The 22,305-nt window shown below is 48.6% G+C and overlaps 1 protein-coding gene across 2 annotated transcripts in view; it reads left to right on the forward strand.

The window, feature by feature from the left end:
• TSPAN14 (tetraspanin 14) overlaps positions 1–22,305 on the forward strand; it is a 201,503-nt gene that overhangs the window by 78,908 nt on the left and 100,290 nt on the right. For both annotated transcript variants that reach the window (XM_063958768.1, XM_063958767.1), the window contains exon 2: positions 7,661–7,760. In XM_063958768.1, the coding sequence (XP_063814838.1) occupies positions 7,680–7,760 (81 nt within the window). In that variant the 5' untranslated portion in view covers positions 7,661–7,679. The remainder of the gene's footprint in view (positions 1–7,660; positions 7,761–22,305) is intronic.

The raw sequence follows: 22,305 nt of genomic DNA on the forward strand, positions 1-22,305 counted from the left end.
AGGAAATCATTCCATTGTGGCCTTCGGCAGAAACCATTAAATGGGTGCCATCAGATGGGCAATACTTCTGCTGATGGTGAAATTTTTTTTTTCCCGCACAGTGATCACATAATTCAGTCTTAAGTAATAGTGAACATATTTGTTAACATTATGTTATATCAAGTCCTAAAATATGTGTGTATAAAAATGTGTATATAAATATATTGCACAATATTAAATAAAAAAATTAATAAGTAAATAAAGCTTAAAAGAGGATACTACGGTATAAAATAAGTTTCCAAAAGGACAAATATTACTTTATAATCATTATCCAACATATCAAATGTACAAATCTAAATATAACCATAGTAAATTAGCATTATCATGGGAATAGCTAGCAACGTATCCACTGAAAAACCGTTAGTATTACCTATACCTGCCAACTTTTCAAAGAATAGATTTGGTATCCTCGCATGCAAACCAGAAAGGGGGCTTGCCTCAGGGGTGAGGGTGTGGCTTCTGTCTAGTGGGCGTGTCCTTGCTATGCAGACTTGTTTTCTGTAAGTTTGGGGGGGTGCCCAGCGCTCCCCGAGCACCCTGCCGTGCGCATTCAGAGATCACTCGCTGCTTTACAGAGCAGCGGGTGATCAAAAGCACCCCTAACTGCCACCTCTTCCTTGCCCGCAGGACAGTGTCCGAATAGTGGGACTGCCCTGCAGGAATCGGGACAGTTGGGAGGTACCCCTTTCAGACTGCCAGCAATAACTTGTGTTATTGCACATGAGCGCACAGCAACCCGGTTTGCTGTGCAGTCTGAAAGGTGTGAATGGGTAAGCCGGGATGATGGGACCCGTTCACTGTGTAGGAAGAGGTGGCGCTTGGAGATATTTTCATCTCTAAGTGTCGCCTCCGCGCGTGTCAGCGGTGATGTCACCAACCCGGCAGTATTCCAGGTCACACACTGGAAGTACCTGTGTACAGATACCGAGTGCAACCCGGCAAAGCAGTCTGAAAGGGGTATATGGGAGATAAAATGGAACCTGATAGATGGGTGCAGAGTCTGGATCTCTAGTCCAAATTAACAGGTTGGTCCCATAAAATAGTGGTCTCCGTGCAGTGGTGTAGGTGCAGGCAGTCTGTCCACAAGGCCAACGTTTTTCAAGCCCTAAGGCTTTTTGTCAAGGCATGACTGTTTCTCTGACGTCCTAGTGGATACTGGGAACTCCGAAAGGACCATGGGGAATAGCGGCTCCGCAGGAGACTGGGCACAACTAAAGAAAGCTTTTAGGTCACCTGGTGTGCACTGGCTCCTCCCACTATGACCCTCCTCCAAGCCTCAGTTAGATTTTGTGCCCGGCCGAGGTTGGATGCACACTAGGGGCTCTCCTGAGCTTCTAAAAAGAAAGTATATAATTAGGTTTTTTAATTTACAGTGAGACCTGCTGGCAACAGGCTCACTGCAGCGAGGGACTAAGGGGAGAAGAAGCGAACCTACCTGCTTGCAGCTAGCTTGGGCTTCTTAGGCTACTGGACACCATTAGCTCCAGAGGGATCGACCGCATGGAACTGGCCTTGGTGTTCGGTCCCGGAGCCGCGCCACCGTCCCCCTTACAGAGCCAGAAGCAAGAAGAGGTCCGGAAAATCGGCGGCAGAAGACATCAGTCTTCACCAAGGTAGCGCACAGCACTGCAGCTGTGCGCCATTGCTCCTCATACACACTTCACACTCCGGTCACTGAGGGTGCAGGGCGCTAGGGGGGGGCGCCCTGAGCAGCAATAAAAACACCTTGGCTGGCAAAAATACCACAATATATAGCCCCAGAGGCTATATATGTGATAATTACCCCTGCCAGAATCCATAAAAAAGCGGGAGAAAAGTCTGCGAAAAAGGGGCGGAGCTATCTCCTTCAGCACACTGGCGCCATTTCTCCTTCACAGATCCGCTGGAAGGAAGCTCCCTGGCTCTCCCCTGCAGTCTACACTACAGAAAAGGGTAAAAAAGAGAGGGGGGGCACTAAATTTAGGCGCAGTATATATAACAGCAGCTATAGGGGACATAACTCAGTTCGTCCCTGCATTATATAGCGCTCTGGTGTGTGCTGGCATACTCTCACTCTGTCTCCCCAAAGGGCTTTTGTGGGTCCTGTCCTCTGTTAGAGCATTCCCTGTGTGTGTGTGCGGTGTTTTGGTACGGCTGTGTCGACATGTTTGATGAGGATAATGATGTGGAGGCGGAGCAGATGCCTATAGAAGGGATGTCACCTCCTGCGGGGCAGACACCTGAGTGGATGGACTTATGGAAGGAATTGCGTGCACGTGTCGACTCCTTACACAAAAAATTTGACGACATGCCAAATGCGGGACAGCCGGCTTATCAGCTCGTGCCTGTCCAGGCGTCTCAAAGGCCATCAGGGGCTCTAAAACGCCCGCTACCTCAGATGGCAGACGCGGATGTCGACACGGAGTCTGACACCAGTGTCGACGACAATGAGTCTAGTCTAATGTCCACTAAGGCCATTCGTTGCATGATTGAAGCAATGAAAGAGGTGTTACAAATTTCTGATATAAACCCAGGTACCACTAAAAAGGGTATTATGTTTGGGGAGAAAAAACTACCCGTAGTTTTTCCCCCTTCAGAAGAATTAAATGAAGTGTGTGAAGAAGCGTGGGCTTTCCCTGATAAAAGATTGGTAATCTCTAAGAAGTTACTAATGGCGTTCCCTTTCCCGCCAGAGGATAGGTCACGTTGGGAGACACCCCCTAGGGTGGATAAAGCGCTCACACGTTTGTCTAAAAAGGTGGCACTACCGTCTCCGGATACGGCCGCCCTCAAGGAACCTGCTGATAGAAAGCAGGTGGTGATCCTGAAGTCTGTATATACACACTCAGGCATTATACTTAGACCAGCTATTGCGTCAGCATGGATGTGCAGTGCTGCCGCTGCGTGGTCAGATTCCCTGTCAGAAAAGAGATCTGCCGGCTGGCATCTAAAATAAGTGCATTGTCCATTTCTGCTAGGAGAGGCTTATGGACTCGCCAGTGGACAGGGGATGCAGATTCAAAAAGGCACATGGAAGTTTTGCCTTATAAGGGTGAGGAGTTATTTGGGGATGGTCTCTCGGACCTAGTTTCCACAGCAACTGCTGGGAAGTCAGCATTTTTACCCCATGTTCCCTCACAGCCTAAAAAGGCGCAGTTTTATCAGGTACAGTCCTTTCGGACTCAGAAAAACAGGCGTGGAAAAGGCGGGTCCTTTCTGTCCAGAGGCAGAGGTAGGGGAAAAAGGCTGCAACAAACAGCAGGTTCCCAGGAGCAAAAGTCCTCCCCCGCTTCTTCCAAGTCCGCCGCATGACGGTGGGGCTCTACAGGCGGAGCCAGGTACGGTGGGGGGCCGCCTCAAAAATTTCAGCGATCAGTGGGCTCGCTCACAGGTGGATCCCTGGATCCTGCAAATAGTATCTCAAGGGTACAAACTGGAATTCGAGGCGTCTCCACCCCACCGGTTCCTAAAATCTGCCTTGCCGATTACTCCTTCTGACGGAGGCTGTGCTAGCGGCAATTCACAAGCTGTATTCCCAGCAGGTGATAATCAAGGTGCCCCTACTTCATCAAGGACGGGGTTACTATTCCACACTGTTTGTGGTACCGAAACCGGACGGTTCGGTGAGACCCATTTTAAATTTGAAATCCTTGAACACATACATAAAAAAATTCAAGTTCAAGATGGAATCGCTCAGGGCGGTTATTGCAAGCCTGGACGAGGGGGATTACATGGTATCCCTGGACATCAAGGATGCTTACCTGCATGTCCCCATTTACTATCCTCACCAGGAGTACCTCAGATTTGTGGTACAGGATTGCCATTACCAATTCCAGATGCTGCCGTTTGGACTCTCCACGGCACCGAGGGTGTTTACCAAGGTAATGGCGGAAATGATGATACTCCTTCGAAGAAAGGGAGTTTTTATTATCCCGTACTTGGACGATCTCCTAATAAAGGCGAGGTCCAAGGAGCAGTTGTTGGTGGGAGTAGCACTACCTCAGGAGGTGCTACACCAGCACGGTTGGATTCTGAATATTCCAAAATCACAGCTGGTTCCGACGACACGTCTACTGTTCCTGGGTATGATTCTTGATACAGTCCAGAAAAAAGTGTTTCTCCCGGAGGAGAAAGCCAAGGAGCTGTCATCTCTAGTCAGAGACCTCCTGAAACCAAAACAGGTATCGGTGCATCACTGCACGCGGGTCCTGGGAAAGATGGTGGCTTCTTACGAAGCAATTCCTTTCGGCAGGTTCCATGCCAGAATCTTTCAGTGGGACCTGTTGGACCAATGGTCCGGATCGCATCTTCAGATGCATCGCCTAATAACCCTGTCTCCAAGAACCAGGGTGTCTCTGCTGTGGTGGCTGCAGAGTGCTCATCTTCTAGAGGGCCGCAGATTCGGCATACAGGACTGGGTCCTGGTGACCACGGATGCCAGCCTTCGAGGCTGGGGGGCAGTCACACAGGGAAAAAACTTCCAAGGACTATGGTCGAGTCAGGAGACTTCCCTACACATAAATATTCTGGAACTAAGGGCCATTTACAATGTCCTAAGTCAGGCAACATCCCTGCTTCTACACCAGCCGGTACTGATCCAGTCAGACAACATCACGGCAGTCGCCCATGTAAATCGACATGGCGGCACAAGAAGCAGGATGGCAATGGCAGAAGCCACAAGGATTCTCCGATGGGCGGAAAATCACGTACTAGCACTGTCAGCAGTGTTCATTCCGGGAGTGGACAACTGGGAAGCAGACTTTCTCAGCAGGCACGACCTCCACCCGGGAGAGTGGGGACTTCATCCAGAAGTCTTCACGCTGATTGTAAATCGATGGGAACGGCCACAGGTGGACATGATGGCGTCCCGCCTAAACAAAAAACTAGAGAGATATTGCGCCAGGTCAAGGGACCCTCAGGCGATAGCTGTGGACGCTCTAGTGACACCGTGGGTGTACCAGTCAGTTTATGTGTTCCCTCCTCTGCCTCTCATACCAAGGGTACTGAGAATAATAAGAAAACGAGGAGTAAGAACAATACTCGTGGTTCCGGATTGGCCAAGACGAGCGTGGTACCCGGAACTTCAAGAGAGTTACTGCAAAGCATTATCACCGCATATGGCGGAAATATGTTGCTTGGTGTGAGGCCAAAAAGGCCCCAACAGAGGAATTTCAACTAGGTCGATTTCTGCATTTCCTACAAGCAGGAGTGACTATGGGCCTGAAATTAGGCTCCATTAAGGTACAGATCTCGGCTCTGTCGATTTTCTTCCAGAAAGAACTAGCTTCACTACCTGAAGTTCAGACGTTTGTGAAAGGAGTGCTGCATATTCAGCCCCCGTTTGTGCCTCCAGTGGCACCTTGGGATCTCAACGTGGTGTTGAGTTTCTTAAAATCACATTGGTTTGAGCCACTTAAAACCGTGGATCTAAAATATCTCACGTGGAAAGTGGTCATGTTATTGGCCTTGGCTTCAGCCAGGCGTGTGTCAGAATTGGCAGCTTTGTCATGTAAAAGCCCTTATCTGATTTTCCATATGGATAGGGCGGAATTGAGGACTCGTCCCCAGTTTCTCCCTAAGGTGGTATCAGCTTTTCACTTGAACCAACCTATTGTGGTGCCTGCGGCTACTAGGGACTTGGAGGATTCCAAGTTACTGGACGTAGTCAGGGCCTTAAAAATTTATGTTTCCAGGACGGCTAGAGTCAGGAAAACTGACTCGCTATTTATCCTGTATGCACCCAACAAACTGGGTGCTCCTGCTTCAAAGCAGACTATTGCTCGCTGGATTTGTAGCACAATTCAGCTGGCGCATTCTGCAGCTGGACTGCCGCATCCTAAATCAGTAAAAGCCCATTCCACAAGGAAGGTGGGCTCATCTTGGGCGGCTGCCCGAGGGGTCTCGGCTTTACAACTTTGCCGAGCTGCTACTTGGTCAGGGGCAAACACGTTTGCAAAATTCTACAAATTTGATACCCTGGCTGAGGAGGACCTTGAGTTCTCTCATTCGGTGCTGCAGAGTCATCCGCACTCTCCCGCCCGTTTGGGAGCTTTGGTATAATCCCCATGGTCCTTTCGGAGTTCCCAGCATCCACTAGGACGTCAGAGAAAATAAGATTTTACTCACCGGTAAATCTATTTCTCGTAGTCCGTAGTGGATGCTGGGCGCCCATCCCAAGTGCGGATTGTCTGCAATACTTGTACATAGTTATTGTTAACTAAAGGGTTATTGTTGAGCCATCTGTTGAGAGGCTCAGTTGTTTTCATACTGTTAAACTGGGTATAGTATCACGAGTTATACGGTGTGATTGGTGTGGCTGGTAAGAGTCTTACCCGGGATTCAAAATCCTTCCTTATTATGTCAGCTCGTCTGGGCACAGTGTCCTAACTGAGGCTTGGAGGAGGGTCATAGTGGGAGGAGCCAGTGCACACCAGGTGACCTAAAAGCTTTCTTTAGTTGTGCCCAGTCTCCTGCGGAGCCGCTATTCCCCATGGTCCTTTCGGAGTTCCCAGCATCCACTACGGACTACGAGAAATAGATTTACCGGTGAGTAAAATCTTTTTTTTTCAGTGAATACGTTGCTAGCTATTTCCATACTATGGAAATTATTTGTTATATGTTTTTCATAGTGCCTATTCTTTTTTTTTTTGTCATTAAGGGGTATATTCATGAAGCAGTGAAAAGTTTGGAGAAGTGAGCCAGCGGAGAAGTTGCCCATGGCAACCAATCAGCATTGAAGTAACATTTATAATTTATACATTTGTACGGACCAGCTGATTGGTTGCCATGGGCAACTTCTCCACAGGTTCACTTTTTCATTCTTTTCACTGCTTCATGAATAGACCCCTAAATACCCTGTTTTTATGGAAGCATTTTTGGGATATTCTTGAAAGCACAAGGAAACCTTTACAAATGTCACTGTGCCTGAACTCAACTGAGTTTAGGTTTTCCTACACTTTATCCTTAAGTGTATTCTGTGTATACCATATATGAGCGAGATTATAATTTTGTGGTTATGTCTGGTTGATGTATACCCAGTAAGGATACCTTCACGCACACATCCAATCCTTCTACATTCCCCGCTGCATATGTGAGCCGAAAAGGAGAAACGCCCCTCCATATGTGTACCTCCAAGGACGCAACCATCTATACCTTATTAGAAGTATTATTCATCCATATTCCTCTGATATTTTATTATCTTCAAGCACTGGACTGTAGGAGGCAGTCAATTGGCCGCCGAACGGGATCCCGACGGTTAATATACCGACGCCGGAATCCTGACACCATCTACAAAACTGGCGGTCGGAGTCCCGACCCCCTGCTGGTTTCCCCACTTGGGTGGTGGTCCATGCCACCACCCGAGGGGGAATAGAACCATCGCTACCGGGCCCGAAGTGAGGCAAGCACATTAAGTCCACGAGGGGACACGCTGCGATCGCCACCAGAATCCCTGCGTCGGTCTCCTGACCGCCGGAATCTCATACTGATCCCCTTACTGTCACTGCAACCATATTATTAATAATAATAGTAATAATAATTGTTTAGCAAAAATCCATGTTTAGAATTACTTGAACACGACCTGTGTTTGTTTGATACATGATAGCTGGGTAGTGTTAATACTTTTTTTCCCTCCATTTATCAGGAGCTCATCCTGTTACAAGATGCACTACTATCGGTATAGTACGGCGGAGGTTAGCTGCTGCTACAAGTACCTTCTCTTCAGCTACAACATAATATTCTGGGTGAGTTTGCCAATTAAATTGCATCAGACACTAAGAGCCCATTATTTTCTGCACCTCTGGTCCTTTCATCATGCATTGGAGAGCAAACATAACTTTTAAAAAGTGATTGATTACCCCTCACAATATGCTTCTTTTGAAAACCATCTATCAGCAACTATCCCAGCACCCTAGGTAGCCTGGGCAGTGTATATTTGTTAAAGTCTTCTAGAGTGCAACATTTATGTTCTATCATATATAGTCTATGGGGTGTATTCAATAACTGTCGGAAGCTGCCGTCTTTCCGACAAGACGGCAGCTTCCGACAGAAATAGGTCAGAAGGGGTTCCTACCTATTCAATAGGGGCTGATTTTTTTCCGACAAGTCGGGAATTCCCGACTTGTCGGAAAACACATGGATTGGCGGAATAGCCGCCGATCCACGTGCTTCTGACGGAAATGGGGCCAAATCCGACAGGTTTTGGCCCCCTTTCCGACAAACTCAATCCGACTTGAAAACAAGTCTGATTGAGGTGAGGAGACAAACAGTGCTGCAGGCGACTGGAGGAGCTAAGATAGGCGGCCGGCGGGGGACATGTCTGCGGCGGCGGGGGGGAGGCGCTGCAGGGAGAGACATCTCTTCCTGCAGCGCCTCTCCCCGCCACTGCAGACATGTCCCCCCGCAGCCAGCTCCCACCGCCGATCTCTGCTCTCCCCACGGCCCGCAGGCACCGATTTCCATGCAGCGCCTCCCCACGCCGCCCCAGACATGTCTCCCCGCAACTAGCTCCAGCCTGCGATCTCTGCTCCCCCTCCCCACTGCCCAGCTTACACCGCCGCTGTCCCGCTCACGACCGCCGCCATCTGCACTCCTGGCCGGTGCTGTCAGCGCATCCACAGCCGCTGGCAGCAGCGGCAGGACAGGACCCTGTGTACGGAAATATACGACAGTCGGATTTGGCCGTCCATTGAATAGGGGTTTTCGGATCCATTCCTACAACTGCATGTCGGAATGGAATTGACTCTTATTGAATATACTGTACCCCTATGCGTGCAAGTATTTAGCTGCTAACAAAAATATTTTGCCTCAGATTCCTAATTTGAGATAGGTTGCTGAGTACCATGTAACATCTCAATGAATAGTCCAAAAAGTTTTCCAAATTACTACAAATTTAAAAATGGAAGCAATTATATAAAAAAAAAAACATATACCATATATTTGCAAGTTCCCTGGCTATGAAACAGGTGCATTGTATGTATGTTCATATGCTCAAAAGCCTGCAATGCCTTTGGAATGTGCTACAGAAATCACTAAATTAAATACATTTGTTCAACTTTATATTAATGACTGTGCTTAAGACTTTATACTCAAAATACAGAAATCTGCTTTATCATCTGTACTTTTTAAATCTTACATCATTATCCCTCAACTCCCTATGTATCCAACTTGATAAATCTTACCTGTATACCCTGGGCTTCTCACTCCTTTTCATATAACGATAGCTCCTGTCCCGTCTCTACTTGTTGTCCACATCTCCCTTACGATGTCTCTCATATGATGCTGACTGTAAGGAAATACTTACCCTATTGCTATGAGCCTACAGTAACTGTACTTTCATTGATCTTGTCTATTGCATACCTACCTGCATTGTGTCATATACTGGGGAAGATTTATCAAACTTTGGAGAGAGAGAAAACACAGACCAATCAGCTCCTGTCATTTCACAGGCTGTGTTTGAAAAATAACAGGAGCTAATTAGTTGGTACTTTATCTCTTTTCAAGATATAATGCATCTCCTCCACTGACCCCATAATTCTATTTCTCTGACGTCCTAGTGGATGCTGGGAACTCCGTAAGGACCATGGGGAATAGCGGGCTCCGAAGGAGACTGGGCACATCTAAGAAAGAATTAGGACTACCTGGTGTGCACTGGCTCCTCCCTCTATGCCCCTCCTCCAGACCTCAGTTAGAATTCTGTGCCCGGCCGAGCTGGTTGCACACTAGGGGCTTTCCTGAGCTCCTAGAAAAGAAAGTATATATTTAGGTTTTTTATTTTCAGTGAGATCTGCTGGCAACAGACTCACTGCTACAAGGGACTTAGGGGAGAGAAGCGAACCTACCTGCTTGCAGCTAGCTTGGGCTTCTTAGGCTACTGGACACCATTAGCTCCAGAGGGATCGAACACAGGCCCAGCCTCGGTCGTCCGGTCCCGGAGCCGCGCCGCCGTCCCCCTTGCAGAGCCAGAAGCAAGAAGAACGTCCAGGAAATCGGCGGCTGAAGACTCCGGTCTTCATTAAGGTAGTGCACAGCACTGCAGCTGTGCGCCATTGCTCCCCATGCACACCACACACTCCGGTCACTGATGGGTGCAGGGCGCTGGGGGGGGGGGGGGGGGGGCCCTGGGCTGCAATAAGAGTACCTTGTATTGGCATAAAACACATAATATAGTCAGTAAGACTATATATGTGTAAAATCCCCTGCCAAAAATATCCTTAAAAAAGCGGGAGAAGTCCCTCAGCACACTGGCGCCATTTCCTCTCACAGCTCCGCTGGAGGGACGCTCCCCAGGCTCTCCCCTGCAGTTTCCAGGCTCAATAGGGTGAAAAAGAGAGGGGGGGCACTAAATATAGGCGAAAACTGTATATTTATAGCAGCTATAGGGGAAAAATCACTGTGTGTAGTGTGAATCCCTGCATTATATAGCGCTCTGGTGTGTGCTGGCATACTCTCTCTCTGTCTCCCCAAAGGACTTTGTGGGGTCCTGTCCTCAGTCAGAGCATTCCCTGTGTTTGTGCGTGTGTCGGTACGGCTGTGTCGACATGATTGATGAGGAAGATTATATGTAGGCGGAGCAGGTGCCGATAAGTGTGATGTCACCCCCTGCGGGGTCGACACCAGAGTGGGTGGATATGTGGAAGGTATTAACCGACAGTGTCAACTCCTTTACATAAAAGGCTAGATGACGTACAGCAGTGGGACAGCCGGCTTCTCAGCTCGTGCCTGCCCAGGCGTCTCAAAAGCCATCAGGGGCTCAAAAACGCCCGCTACCTCAGATGGCAGACACAGATGTCGACACGGAGTCTGACTCCAGTGTAGACGACGTTGAGACAAATGTAAAATCCACAAGGGCCGTCCGTTGTATGATTACGGCAATGAAAAATGTGTTGCACATTTCTGACATTAACCCAGTTACCACAAAAAAGGGTATTATAGTTGGGGAGAAAAAGCATCCAGTGGTTCTTCCCCCATCAGATGAATTGAATAAAGTGTGTGAAGTGGGGTTCCCCCGATAAGAAAATAGTAATTTCTAAAACGTTACTGATGGCGTACCCTGTCCTGCCAAAGGACATGTTACGTTGGGAGACGTCCCCTAGGGTGGAGAAGGCGCTCACACGCTTGGCAAAAAAGGTGGCACTGCCGTCTCAGGATACGGCCGCCTTAAAGGAGCCTGCTGATAAAAAGCAGGAAGCTATCCTGAAGTCTGTATATACATACTCAGGTATTATACTGAGACCTGCAATTGCTTCAGTGTGTAGTGCTGCAGCAGCTTGGTCCGATACCCTGTCAGATAATATGGATACTAGACAGGGATACTATTTTGCTAACCATAGAGCATTTTAAAGACGTGGTCTTATATATGAGAGATGCACAGAGGGATATTTGCCGGCTGGCATCTAAAATTAATGCAATGTCCATTTCTGCCAGAAGAGTATTATGGACTCGGCAGTGGACAGGTGATGCTGATTCTAAAAGGCACATGGAGGTTTTGCCTTATAAGAGGGAGGAATTGTTTGGGGAGGGTCTCTCGGACCTAGTATCCACAGCAACAGCTGGGAAGTCGACATTTTTACCTCAGGTTTCCTCACAGCCGAAGAAAGCACCGTATTATCAGGTACAGTCCTTTCGGCCACAAAAAGGCAAGCGGGTCAGAGGCGCTTCCTTTCTGCCCAGAGGCAGGGGAAGAGGGAAAAAGCTGCACCAGACAGCCAGTTCCCTGGAACCAGAATCCTCCCCCGCTTCCTCTAAAGTCCACCGCATGACGCTGGGGCTCCACAGGCGGAGCCAGGTGCGGTGGGGGCGCGTCTCCGGAACTTCAGCGACCAGTGGGTTCGCTCACAGGTAGATCCCTGGGTTCTACAAGTGGTATCTCAGGGATACAAGCTGGAGTTAGAGGCCACTCCCCCTCGCCGTTACCTCAAATCTGCCTTGCCGGCTGCTCCCAAAGAAAGGGAGGTAGTACTGGACGCTATTCACAAGCTGTACTTGCAGCAGGTGATAATCAAGGTACCCCATCCCTACAACAGGGGCGGGGTTACTATTCCACAATGTTGTGGTACCGAAGCCAGATGGTTCGGTGAGACCCATCCTAAATTAAAAATTCTTGAACACTTATATAAGGAAGTTCAAGTTCAAGATGGAATCGCTCAGGGCGGTTATACAAGCCTGGAAGAGGGTGTCCCCATGTACCCACCTCACCAGGAGTACCTCAGGTTTGTGGTACAGGACTGTCATCACCAATGCCAGACGTTGCCGTTTGGTCTGTCCACGGCACCGAGGGTATTTACCAAGGTAATGGCCAAAATGATGATACTCCTTAGAAAGAAGGGAGTTATAATTATCCCGTACTTGGACGATCTCCTGAAAAGGCGAGGTCCAAGGAGCAGTTGCTAGTCAGCGTAGCACTATCTCAGGAAGTGCTGCATCAGCACGGCTGGATCCTGAATATCCCAAAGTCGCAGCTGATTCCCGCGACGCGTCTGCTGTTCCTGGGTATGATTCTGGACACAGAACAGAAGAAGGTTTTTCTCCCGGAGGAGAAGGCCCAGGAATTATCATCTCTGGTCAGGGACCTCCTTCAACCAAAACAGGTGTCGGTGCATCACTGCACGCGAATCCTGGGAAAGATGGTAGCTCTTACGAAGCGTTTCCCTTTGGCAGGTTCCATGCGAGGATCTTCCAGTGGGATCTCTTGGACAAGTGGTCCGAATCGCATCTTCAGATACATCGGTGGATCACCCTGTCACCAAGGGCCAGGGTGTCTCTGCTGTGGTGGCTGCAGAGTGCTCATCTTCGTGAAGGCCGCAGATTCGGCATACAGGACTGGGTCCTGGTGACCACGAATGCAAGCCTCCGAGGGTGGGGGGCAGTCACTCAGGGAAGAAAACGTCCAAGGACAAAAACTTCCTTGCATATAAATATTCTGGAACTACGGGTCATTTACAATGCCCTGAGTAAAACAGAATCCCTGCTTCAAAAACAACCGGTGCTGATTCAGTCAGACAACATCACGGCTGTCGCCCATGTAAATCGACAGGGCGGCACAAGAAGCAGGATAGCAATGGCAGAAGTCACAAGGATTCTTCGATGGGTGGAGAATCACGTGATAGCACTGTCAGCAGTGTTCATTCCGGGAGTGGAAAACTGGTAAGCAGACTTCCTCAGCAGACACAACCTCCACCCGGGAGAGTGGGGACTTCATCCAGAAGTCTTCAAGCTGATTGTACACCGGTGGGAACGACCACAGGTGGACATGATGGCGTCCCGCCTCAATAAAAAGCTAAAAAGATATTGCGCCAGGTCAAGGGACCCTCAGGCGATAGCTGTGGACGCTCTAGTGACACCGTAGGTGTACTAGTCGGTTTATGTGTTCCCTCCTCTTCCTCTCATACCCAAGGTACTGAGGAGAATAAGAAGGAGAAGAGTAATAACTATAATCATTGTTCCGGATTGGCCAAGAAGAGCTTGGTACCCAGAACTTCAAGAAATGATCTCAGAGGACCCATGGCCTCTGCCGCTCAGACAGGACCTGCTGCAGCAGGGGCCCTGTCTGTTCCAAGACTTACCGCGATTACGTTTGACGGCATGGCGGTTGAACACCGGATCCTGAAGGAAAAGGGCATTCCGGAGGAAGTCATCCCTACGCTGATTAAAGCTAGGAAGGATGTGACCGCAATACATTATCACCGCATATGGCGAAAATATGTTGCGTAGTGTGAGGCCAGGAAGGCCCCAACGGAGGAATTTCTCTATCGTCCTAAGTGGATGCTGGGGTTCCTGAAAGGACCATGGGGAATAGCGGCTCCGCAGGAGACAGGGCACAAAAAAGTAAAGCTTTACTAGGTCAGGTGGTGTGCACTGGCTCCTCCCCCTATGACCCTCCTCCAGACTCCAGTTAGATTTTGTGCCCGAACGAGAAGGGTGCAATCTAGGTGGCTCTCCTAAAGAGCTGCTTAGAGAAAGTTTAGTTTAGGTTTTTTTCTTTACAGTGAGTCCTGCTGGCAACAGGATCACTGCAACGTGGGACTTAGGGGGAAAGTAGTAAACTCACCTGCATGCAGAGTGGATTTGCTGCTTGGCTACTGGACACCATTAGCTCCAGAGGGATCGAACACAGGCCCAGCCGTGGAGTCCGGTCCCGGAGCCGCGCCGCCGACCCCCTTGCAGATGCTGAAGCGTGAAGAGGTCCGGAAACCGGCGGCTGAAGACTCCTCAGTCTTCATAAGGTAGCGCACAGCACTGCAGCTGTGCGCCATTTTCCTCTCAGCACACTTCACTGGGCAGTCACTGAGGGTGCAGAGCGCTGGGGGGGGGCGCTCTGAGAGGCAAATATAAACCTTATACAAGGCTAAAAATACCTCACATATAGCCCATAGGGGCTATATGGAGATATTTAACCCCTGCCTGACTGGAAAAATAGCGGGAGAAGAACCCGCCGAAAAAGGGGCGGGGCCTATCTCCTCAGCACACGGCGCCATTTTCTGTCACAGCTCCGCTGGTCAGAACGGCTCCCAGGTCTCTCCCCTGCACTGCACTACAGAAACAGGGTAAAACAGAGAGGGGGGGCACATTAATGGCTATATATATATATATTAAAGCAGCTATAAGGGAGCACTTAATATAAGGATATCCCTTGTATATATAGCGCTTTGTGGTGTGTGCTGGCAGACTCTCCCTCTGTCTCCCCAAAAGGGCTAGTGGGTCCTGTCTTCATTAGAGCATTCCCTGTGAGTTTGCGGTGTGTGTCGGTACGTGGTGTCGACATGTATGAGGACGATATTGGTGTGGAGGCGGAGCAATTGCCAAATATGCAGATGTCACCCCCCAGGGGGTCGACACCAGAATGGATGCCTTTATTTGTGGAATTACGTGATGGTTTATCTTCCCTTAAACAGTCAGTTGAGGACATGAGGCGGCCGGACAATCAATTAATGCCTGTCCAGGCGCCTCAAACACCGTCAGGGGCTGTAAAACGCCCTTTGCCTCAGTCGGTCGACACAGACCCAGACACGGGCACTGATTCCAGTGACGACGGTAGAAATTCAAACGTATTTTCCAGTAGGGCCACACGTTATATGATTTTGGCAATGAAGGAGACGTTACATTTAGCTGATACTACAGATACCGTAAAACAGGGTATTATGTATGGTGTGAAAAAACTACAAACAGTTTTTCCTGAATCAGAAGAATTAAATGACGTGTGTGATGAAGCGTGGGTTGCTCCTGATAAAAAGTTGATAATTTCAAAAAAGTTATTGGCATTATACCCTTTCCCGCCAGAGGTTAGGGCGCGCTGGGAAACACCCCCTAAGGTGGACAAGGCGCTCACACGCTTATCCAAACAAGTGGCGTTACCCTCTCCTGAGACGGCCGCACTTAAGGATCCATCAGATAGAAAGATGGAAGTTATTCAAAAGAATATATACACACATGCAGGTGTTATACTACGACCAGCTATAGCAACTGCCTGGATGTGCAGTGCTGGAGTAGTTTGGTCAGAATCCCTGATTGAAAATATTGATACCCTAGATAGGGACAATGTTTTACTGTCGTTAGAACAAATAAAGGATGCATTTATCTATATGCGTGATGCACAGAGAGATATTTGCACACTGGCATCTCGGGTGAGTGCTATGTCCATTTCAGCCAGAAGAGCCTTATGGACACGACAGTGGACAGGCGATGCGGATTCAAAACGTCACATGGAGGTTTTGCCGTATAAAGGGGAGGAGTTATTTGGAGTTGGTCTATCAGACTTGGTGGCCACGGCTACTGCCGGGAAATCCACTTTTTTACCTCAAGTCACTCCCCAACAGAGAAAGGCACCGACCTTTCAACCGCAGCCTTTTCGCTCCTACAAAAATAAGAGAGCAAAGGGCTTGTCGTACCTGCCACGAGGCAGAGGAAGAGGGAAGAGACACCAACAGGCAGCTCCTTCCCAGGAACAGAAGCCCTCCCCGGCTCCTGCAAAAACCTCAGCATGACGCTGGGGCCTCTCAAGCGGACTCGGGGACAGTGGGGGGCCGTCTCAAAAATTACAGCGCGCAGTGGGCTCACTCGCAGGTAGACCCCTGGATCCTGCAGATAATATCTCAGGGGTACAGGTTGGAATTAGAGACGGATCCTCCTCATCGTTTCCTGAAGTCTGCCTTACCAACCGTCTCTTCCGAAAGGGAGAGGGTGTTGGAAGCCATTCACAAGCTGTACGCTCAGCAGGTGATAGTCAAAGTACCCCTATTACAACAAGGAAAGGGGTATTATTCCACTCTATTTGTGGTACCGAAGCCGGATGGCTCGGTAAGGCCTATTCTAAATCTGAAGTCCTTGAACCTCTACATAAAAAAGTTCAAGTTCAAGATGGAGTCACTCAGAGCAGTGATAGCGAACCTGGAAGAAGGGGACTTTATGGTATCCTTGGACATCAAGGATGCGTATCTACACGTTCCGATTTACCCCGCACACCAGGGGTACCTCAGGTTCATTGTTCAAAACTGTCACTATCAGTTTCAGACGCTGCCGTTCGGATTGTCCACGGCGCCTCGGGTCTTTACCAAGGTAATGGCCGAGATGATGATTCTTCTTCGAAGAAAAGGCGTATTAGTTATCCCATACTTGGACGATCTCCTAATAAGGGCAAGGTCCAGAGAACAGCTGGAGACAGCTTTAGCACTATCTCAAGAGGTGCTAAGACAACACGGGTGGATTCTGAATATTCCAAAATCCCATTTAATCCCGACAACTCGTCTGCTGTTCCTAGGAATGATTCTGGACACGGTTCAGAAAAAGGTTTTCCTTCCAGAGGAAAAAGCCAAGGAGTTATCCGATCTGGTCAGGAACCTCCTAAAACCAGGAAAAGTGTCAGTACATCAATGCACAAGAGTCCTGGGAAAAATGGTGGCTTCTTACGAAGCAATTCCATTCGGCAGATTCCATGCAAGAATATTCCAAAGGGATCTGTTGGACAAATGGTCAGGGTCGCATCTGCAGATGCACCTGCGAATAACCCTGTCACCAAAGACAAGGGTGTCACTTCTGTGGTGGTTGCAGAAGGCTCACCTATTAGAAGGCCGCAGATTCGGCATTCAGGATTGGATCCTGGTGACCACGGACGCCAGCCTGAGAGGCTGGGGAGCAGTCACACAAGGAAGAAACTTCCAGGGAGTATGGACGAGTCTGGAAAAGTCTCTTCACATAAACATTCTGGAACTAAGAGCAATCTACAATGCTCTAAGCCAGGCGGAACTTCTCCTGCAAGGAAAGCCGGTGTTGATTCAGTCGGACAACATCACGGCGGTCGCCCATGTAAACAGGAAGGGCGGCACAAGAAGCAGGAGTGCAATGGCAGAAGCTGCCAAGATTCTTCGCTGGGCGGAGAATCACGTGATAGCACTGTCAGCAGTGTTCATCCCGGGCGTGGACAACTGGGAAGCAGACTTCCTCAGCAGACACGATCTTCATCCGGGAGAGTGGGGTCTACATCCAGAAGTCTTCAACATGTTAATAGACCGTTGGGAAAGACCAATTGTAGACATGATGGCGTCTCGCCTCAACAAGAAACTGGACAAATATTGCGCCAGGTCAAGAGATCCACAGGCAATAGCTGTGGACGCACTGGTAACTCCTTGGGTGTACCAGTCAGTGTATGTGTTTCCTCCTCTGCCGCTCATACCAAAGGTATTGAAGATCATACGGCAAAGAAGAGTAAGAACAATACTAGTGGTTCCGGATTGGCCGAGAAGGACTTGGTATCCGGAACTTCAAGAGATGCTCACGGACGAACCGTGGCCTCTACCTCTGAGAAGGGACCTGCTACAGCAGGGTCCCTGTCTTTTTCAAGACTTACCGCGGCTGCGTTTGACGGCATGGCGGTTGAACGCCAGATCCTAAAAGGGAAAGGCATTCCAGAAGAAGTCATTCCTACCTTGATTAAGGCACGGAAGGAAGTCACCGTGAAACATTATCACCGCATTTGGCGAAAATATGTAGCGTGGTGCGAGGATCGGAGGGTTCCGACGGAGGAATTCCAACTGGGTCGTTTCCTACATTTCCTGCAATCAGGATTATCTATGGGTCTCAAATTGGGATCCATTAAGGTTCAAATTTCGGCCCTGTCAATATTCTTCCAAAAAGAATTGGCCTCTGTCCCTGAGGTCCAGACTTTTGTCAAGGGAGTACTGCATATACAGCCTCCTGTGGTGCCTCCGGTGGCACCGTGGGATCTAAATGTAGTTTTAGATTTCCTCAAATCCCATTGGTTTGAACCATTGAAAAAGGTGGATTTGAAATATCTCACATTGAAAGTGACTATGTTACTAGCCCTGGCCTCTGCCAGGAGAGTATCTGAATTGGCGGCTTTATCTTATAAAAGTCCTTATCTAATCTTCCATTCGGATAGGGCAGAACTGCGGACTCGTCCGCATTTTCTCCCTAAAGTGGTATCAGCATTTCATCTGAACCAACCTATTGTGGTGCCTGCGGCCACTAGCGACTTGGAGGACTCCAAGTTGTTGGACGTGGTCAGAGCCTTAAAAATATACATTGCAAGGACGGCTGGAGTCAGAAAATCTGACTCGCTGTTTATATTGTATGCACCCAACAAGTTGGGCGCACCTGCTTCTAAGCAGTCGATTGCTCGTTGGATTTGTAACACAATTCAACTTGCACATTCTGTGGCAGGCCTGCCACAGCCTAAAACTGTAAAAGCCCACTCCACAAGGAAGGTGGGCTCATCTTGGGCGGCTGCCCGAGGGGTCTCGGCATTACAACTCTGCCGAGCAGCTACGTGGTCGGGGGAGAACACGTTTGTAAAATTTTACAAATTTGATACCCTGGCAAAGGAGGACCTGGAGTTCTCTCATTCGGTGCTGCAGAGTCATCCGCACTCTCCCGCCCGTTTGGGAGCTTTGGTATAATCCCCATGGTCCTTTCAGGAACCCCAGCATCCACTTAGGACGATAGAGAAAATAAGAATTTACTTACCGATAATTCTATTTCTCGGAGTCCGTAGTGGATGCTGGGCGCCCATCCCAAGTGCGGATTATCTGCAATACTTGTACATAGTTATTGTTAACTAATTCGGGTTATTGTTAAGGAGCCATCTTTAAGAGGCCCTTTCTGTTGTCATACTGTTAACTGGGTTTAGATCACAAGTTGTACGGTGTGATTGGTGTGGCTGGTATGAGTCTTACCCGGGATTCAAAATGCCTCCCTTATTGTGTATGCTCGTCCGGGCACAGTACCTAACTGGAGTCTGGAGGAGGGTCATAGGGGGAGGAGCCAGTGCACACCACCTGACCTAGTAAAGCTTTACTTTTTTGTGCCCTGTCTCCTGCGGAGCCGCTATTCCCCATGGTCCTTTCAGGAACCCCAGCATCCACTACGGACTCCGAGAAATAGAATTATCGGTAAGTAAATTCTTATTTTCAGCTGGGTCGTTTTCTGCACTTCCTACAGTCAGGGGTGACTATGGGCCTCAAATTGGGTTCCATTAAGGTCCAGATTTCGGCTCTGTCGATTTTCTTCCAAAAAGAACTGGCTTCACTGCCTGAAGTTCAGACTTTTGTTAAGGGAGTGCTGCATATTCAGCCCCCTTTTGTGCCTCCAGTGGCACCTTGGGATCTCAACGTGGTGTTGGATTTCCTAAAGTCGCATTGGTTTGAGCCACTTAAAACCGTGGAGCTAAAATATCTCACGTGGAAAGTGGTCATGCTGTTGGCCTTGGCTTCGGCCAGGCGTGTGTCAGAATTGGCGGCTTTGTCTTGTAAAAGCCCTTATCTGATTTTCCATATGGATAGGGCGGAATTGAGGACTCGTCCCCAATTTCTTCCTAAGGTGGTATCAGCGTTTCATTTGAACCACTCTATTGTGGTGCCTGCGGCTACTTGGGACTTGGAGGATTCCAAGTTGATAGATGTAGTCAGGGCCCTGAAAATCTGTTTCCAGGACGGCTAGAGTCAGGAAGACTGACTCGCTATTTATCCTGTATGCACCCAACAAGCTGGGTGCTACTGCTTCAAAGCAGACTATTGCTCGCTGGATCTGTAGCACGATTCAACTTGCACATTCTGCGGCTGGACTGCCGCATCCTCAATCTTTAAAAGCCCATTCCACGAGGAAAGTGGGCTCTTCTTGGGCGGCTGCCCGAGGGGTCTCGGCTTTACAACTTTGCCGAGCTGCTACTTGGTCGGGTTCAAACACATTTGCTAAATTCTACAAGTTTGATACCCTGGCTGAGGAGGACCTAGAGTTTGCTCATTCGGTGCTGCAGAGTCATCCGCACTCTCCCGCCCGTTTGGGAGCTTTGGTATAATCCCCATGGTCCTTACGGAGTTCCCAGCATCCACTAGGACGTCAGAGAAAATAAGAATTTACTCACCGGTAATTCTATTTCTCGTAGTCCGTAGTGGATGCTGGGCGCCCATCCCAAGTGCGGATTGTCTGCAATACTTGTATATAGTTATTGCCTAACTAAAGGGTTATTGTTCTGAGCCATCTGTTCAGTGAGGCTCAGTTGTTATTCGTACTGTTAACTGGGTATAGTTATCACGAGTTGTACGGTGTGATTGGTGTGGCTGGTATGAGTCTTACCCGGGATTCCAAATCCTTTCCTTATTGTGTCAGCTCTTCCGGGCACAGTTTCCTAACTGAGGTCTGGAGGAGGGGCATAGAGGGAGGAGCCAGTGCACACCAGGTAGTCCTAATTCTTTCTTAGATGTGCCCAGTCTCCTTCGGAGCCCGCTATTCCCCATGGTCCTTACGGAGTTCCCAGCATCCACTACGGACTACGAGAAATAGAATTACCGGTGAGTAAATTCTTATTATAAATGTATTGCTAATTTGTTTATGTAATGCAGGTCGAAGTAGTAAGTGAACTTGCTCTATGGTGTTCATTTGTATAAATTATGTGAGTGATTTATTGATTGTCATGAGTCAACCATCTTTAAGGTATTCCATATATACACATAAGACCTTTATAGGAGTATTATGTAGGAAGAAGTGCTGACTTGGAAAAATACGTATTCTTACTGGCAAAGAGTTTGCAAAATACCATCTAGATTCTAGAAGATACTATAGGCCTGAAAACAATGACTGAGAAAGTATATACCAGCTGGGTAAAGACATCGTCACAAAAGAATAGCGGTGCTAACATCATTTGTTTTGTTGTTTTAGCAGAAGATAGTTGAAAGCATGCAGTGATTAATATCCAATGAATAATGCAAATTTCATTTGAACCCTTCACAAACATCTGCTACCCCGTACACTGTGAGCTCCTTGGAGCAAGGCCCTCTTCCCTCCTGTTCTCACAACCCTCTCCTCTCACACTTCAATTACAGCCTACATGGGGAATGTCTATATGTGAATCTCCCCTTGCTCATTACTGTTTATCTCTTCCAGTGGCTGCCTGCCCCCAGTAGTACGCAGACTACTCCTTCGCTTACTTACATCTCAACTGTAGTGTGTACTGAGAATTGTGGTGCTAATTGTTACCTGTGCTCTGTTTTAGTTTTTCTGTTACTGTAATGTTAAGTTCTGTGTACCCTGTATTGTTCTAATGTCTGCCGAATATATGGCGCTGTAAAACACTTTTGGGCCCTTTATAAATACAATTAAATAATAATAATTATATCCCCCAGAAAGATTATTCAGCCTGTCAACAAGTTACTTTGTTGACGTATTGACTGTTCACAGTATTGACAATCAACATGTCAACAGCATCATTTTGACGGGAGATTGCAGACAATGGCCCTCATTCCAAGTTGATCGCTCGCTAGCTATTTCTATGACGTCCTAGTGGATGCTGGGAACTCCGTAAGGACCATGGGGAATAGAGGGTCTCCGCAGGAGACTGGGCACTCTAAAAGAAAGATTAGGTACTATCTGGTGTGCACTGGCTCCTCCCTCTATGCCCCTCCTCCAGACCACAGTTAGAATCTGTGCCCGGCTCGAGCTGGTTGCACACTAGGGGCTCTCCTAGTAAAGAAAGTATTTATTAGGTTTTTTATTTTCAGTGAGATCTGCTGGCAACAGACTCACTGCTACGAGGGACTTAGGGGAGAGAAGCGAACCTACCTGCTTGCAGCTAGCTTGGGCTTCTAGGCTACTGGACACCATTAGCTCCAGAGGGATCGAACACAGGCCCAGCCTCGGTCGTCCGGTCCCGGAGCCGCGCCGCCGTCCCCTTGCAGAGCCAGAAGACGGAAGATTCCGAGGAGAAAATCGGCGGCTGAAGACTCCGGTCTTCATTAAGGTAGCGCACAGCTGTGCGCCATTGCTCCCCATGCACACCACATA

Source organism: Pseudophryne corroboree, chromosome 3 (assembly GCF_028390025.1).
Source record: "Pseudophryne corroboree isolate aPseCor3 chromosome 3, aPseCor3.hap2, whole genome shotgun sequence".
Taxonomy (NCBI): domain Eukaryota; kingdom Metazoa; phylum Chordata; class Amphibia; order Anura; family Myobatrachidae; genus Pseudophryne; species Pseudophryne corroboree.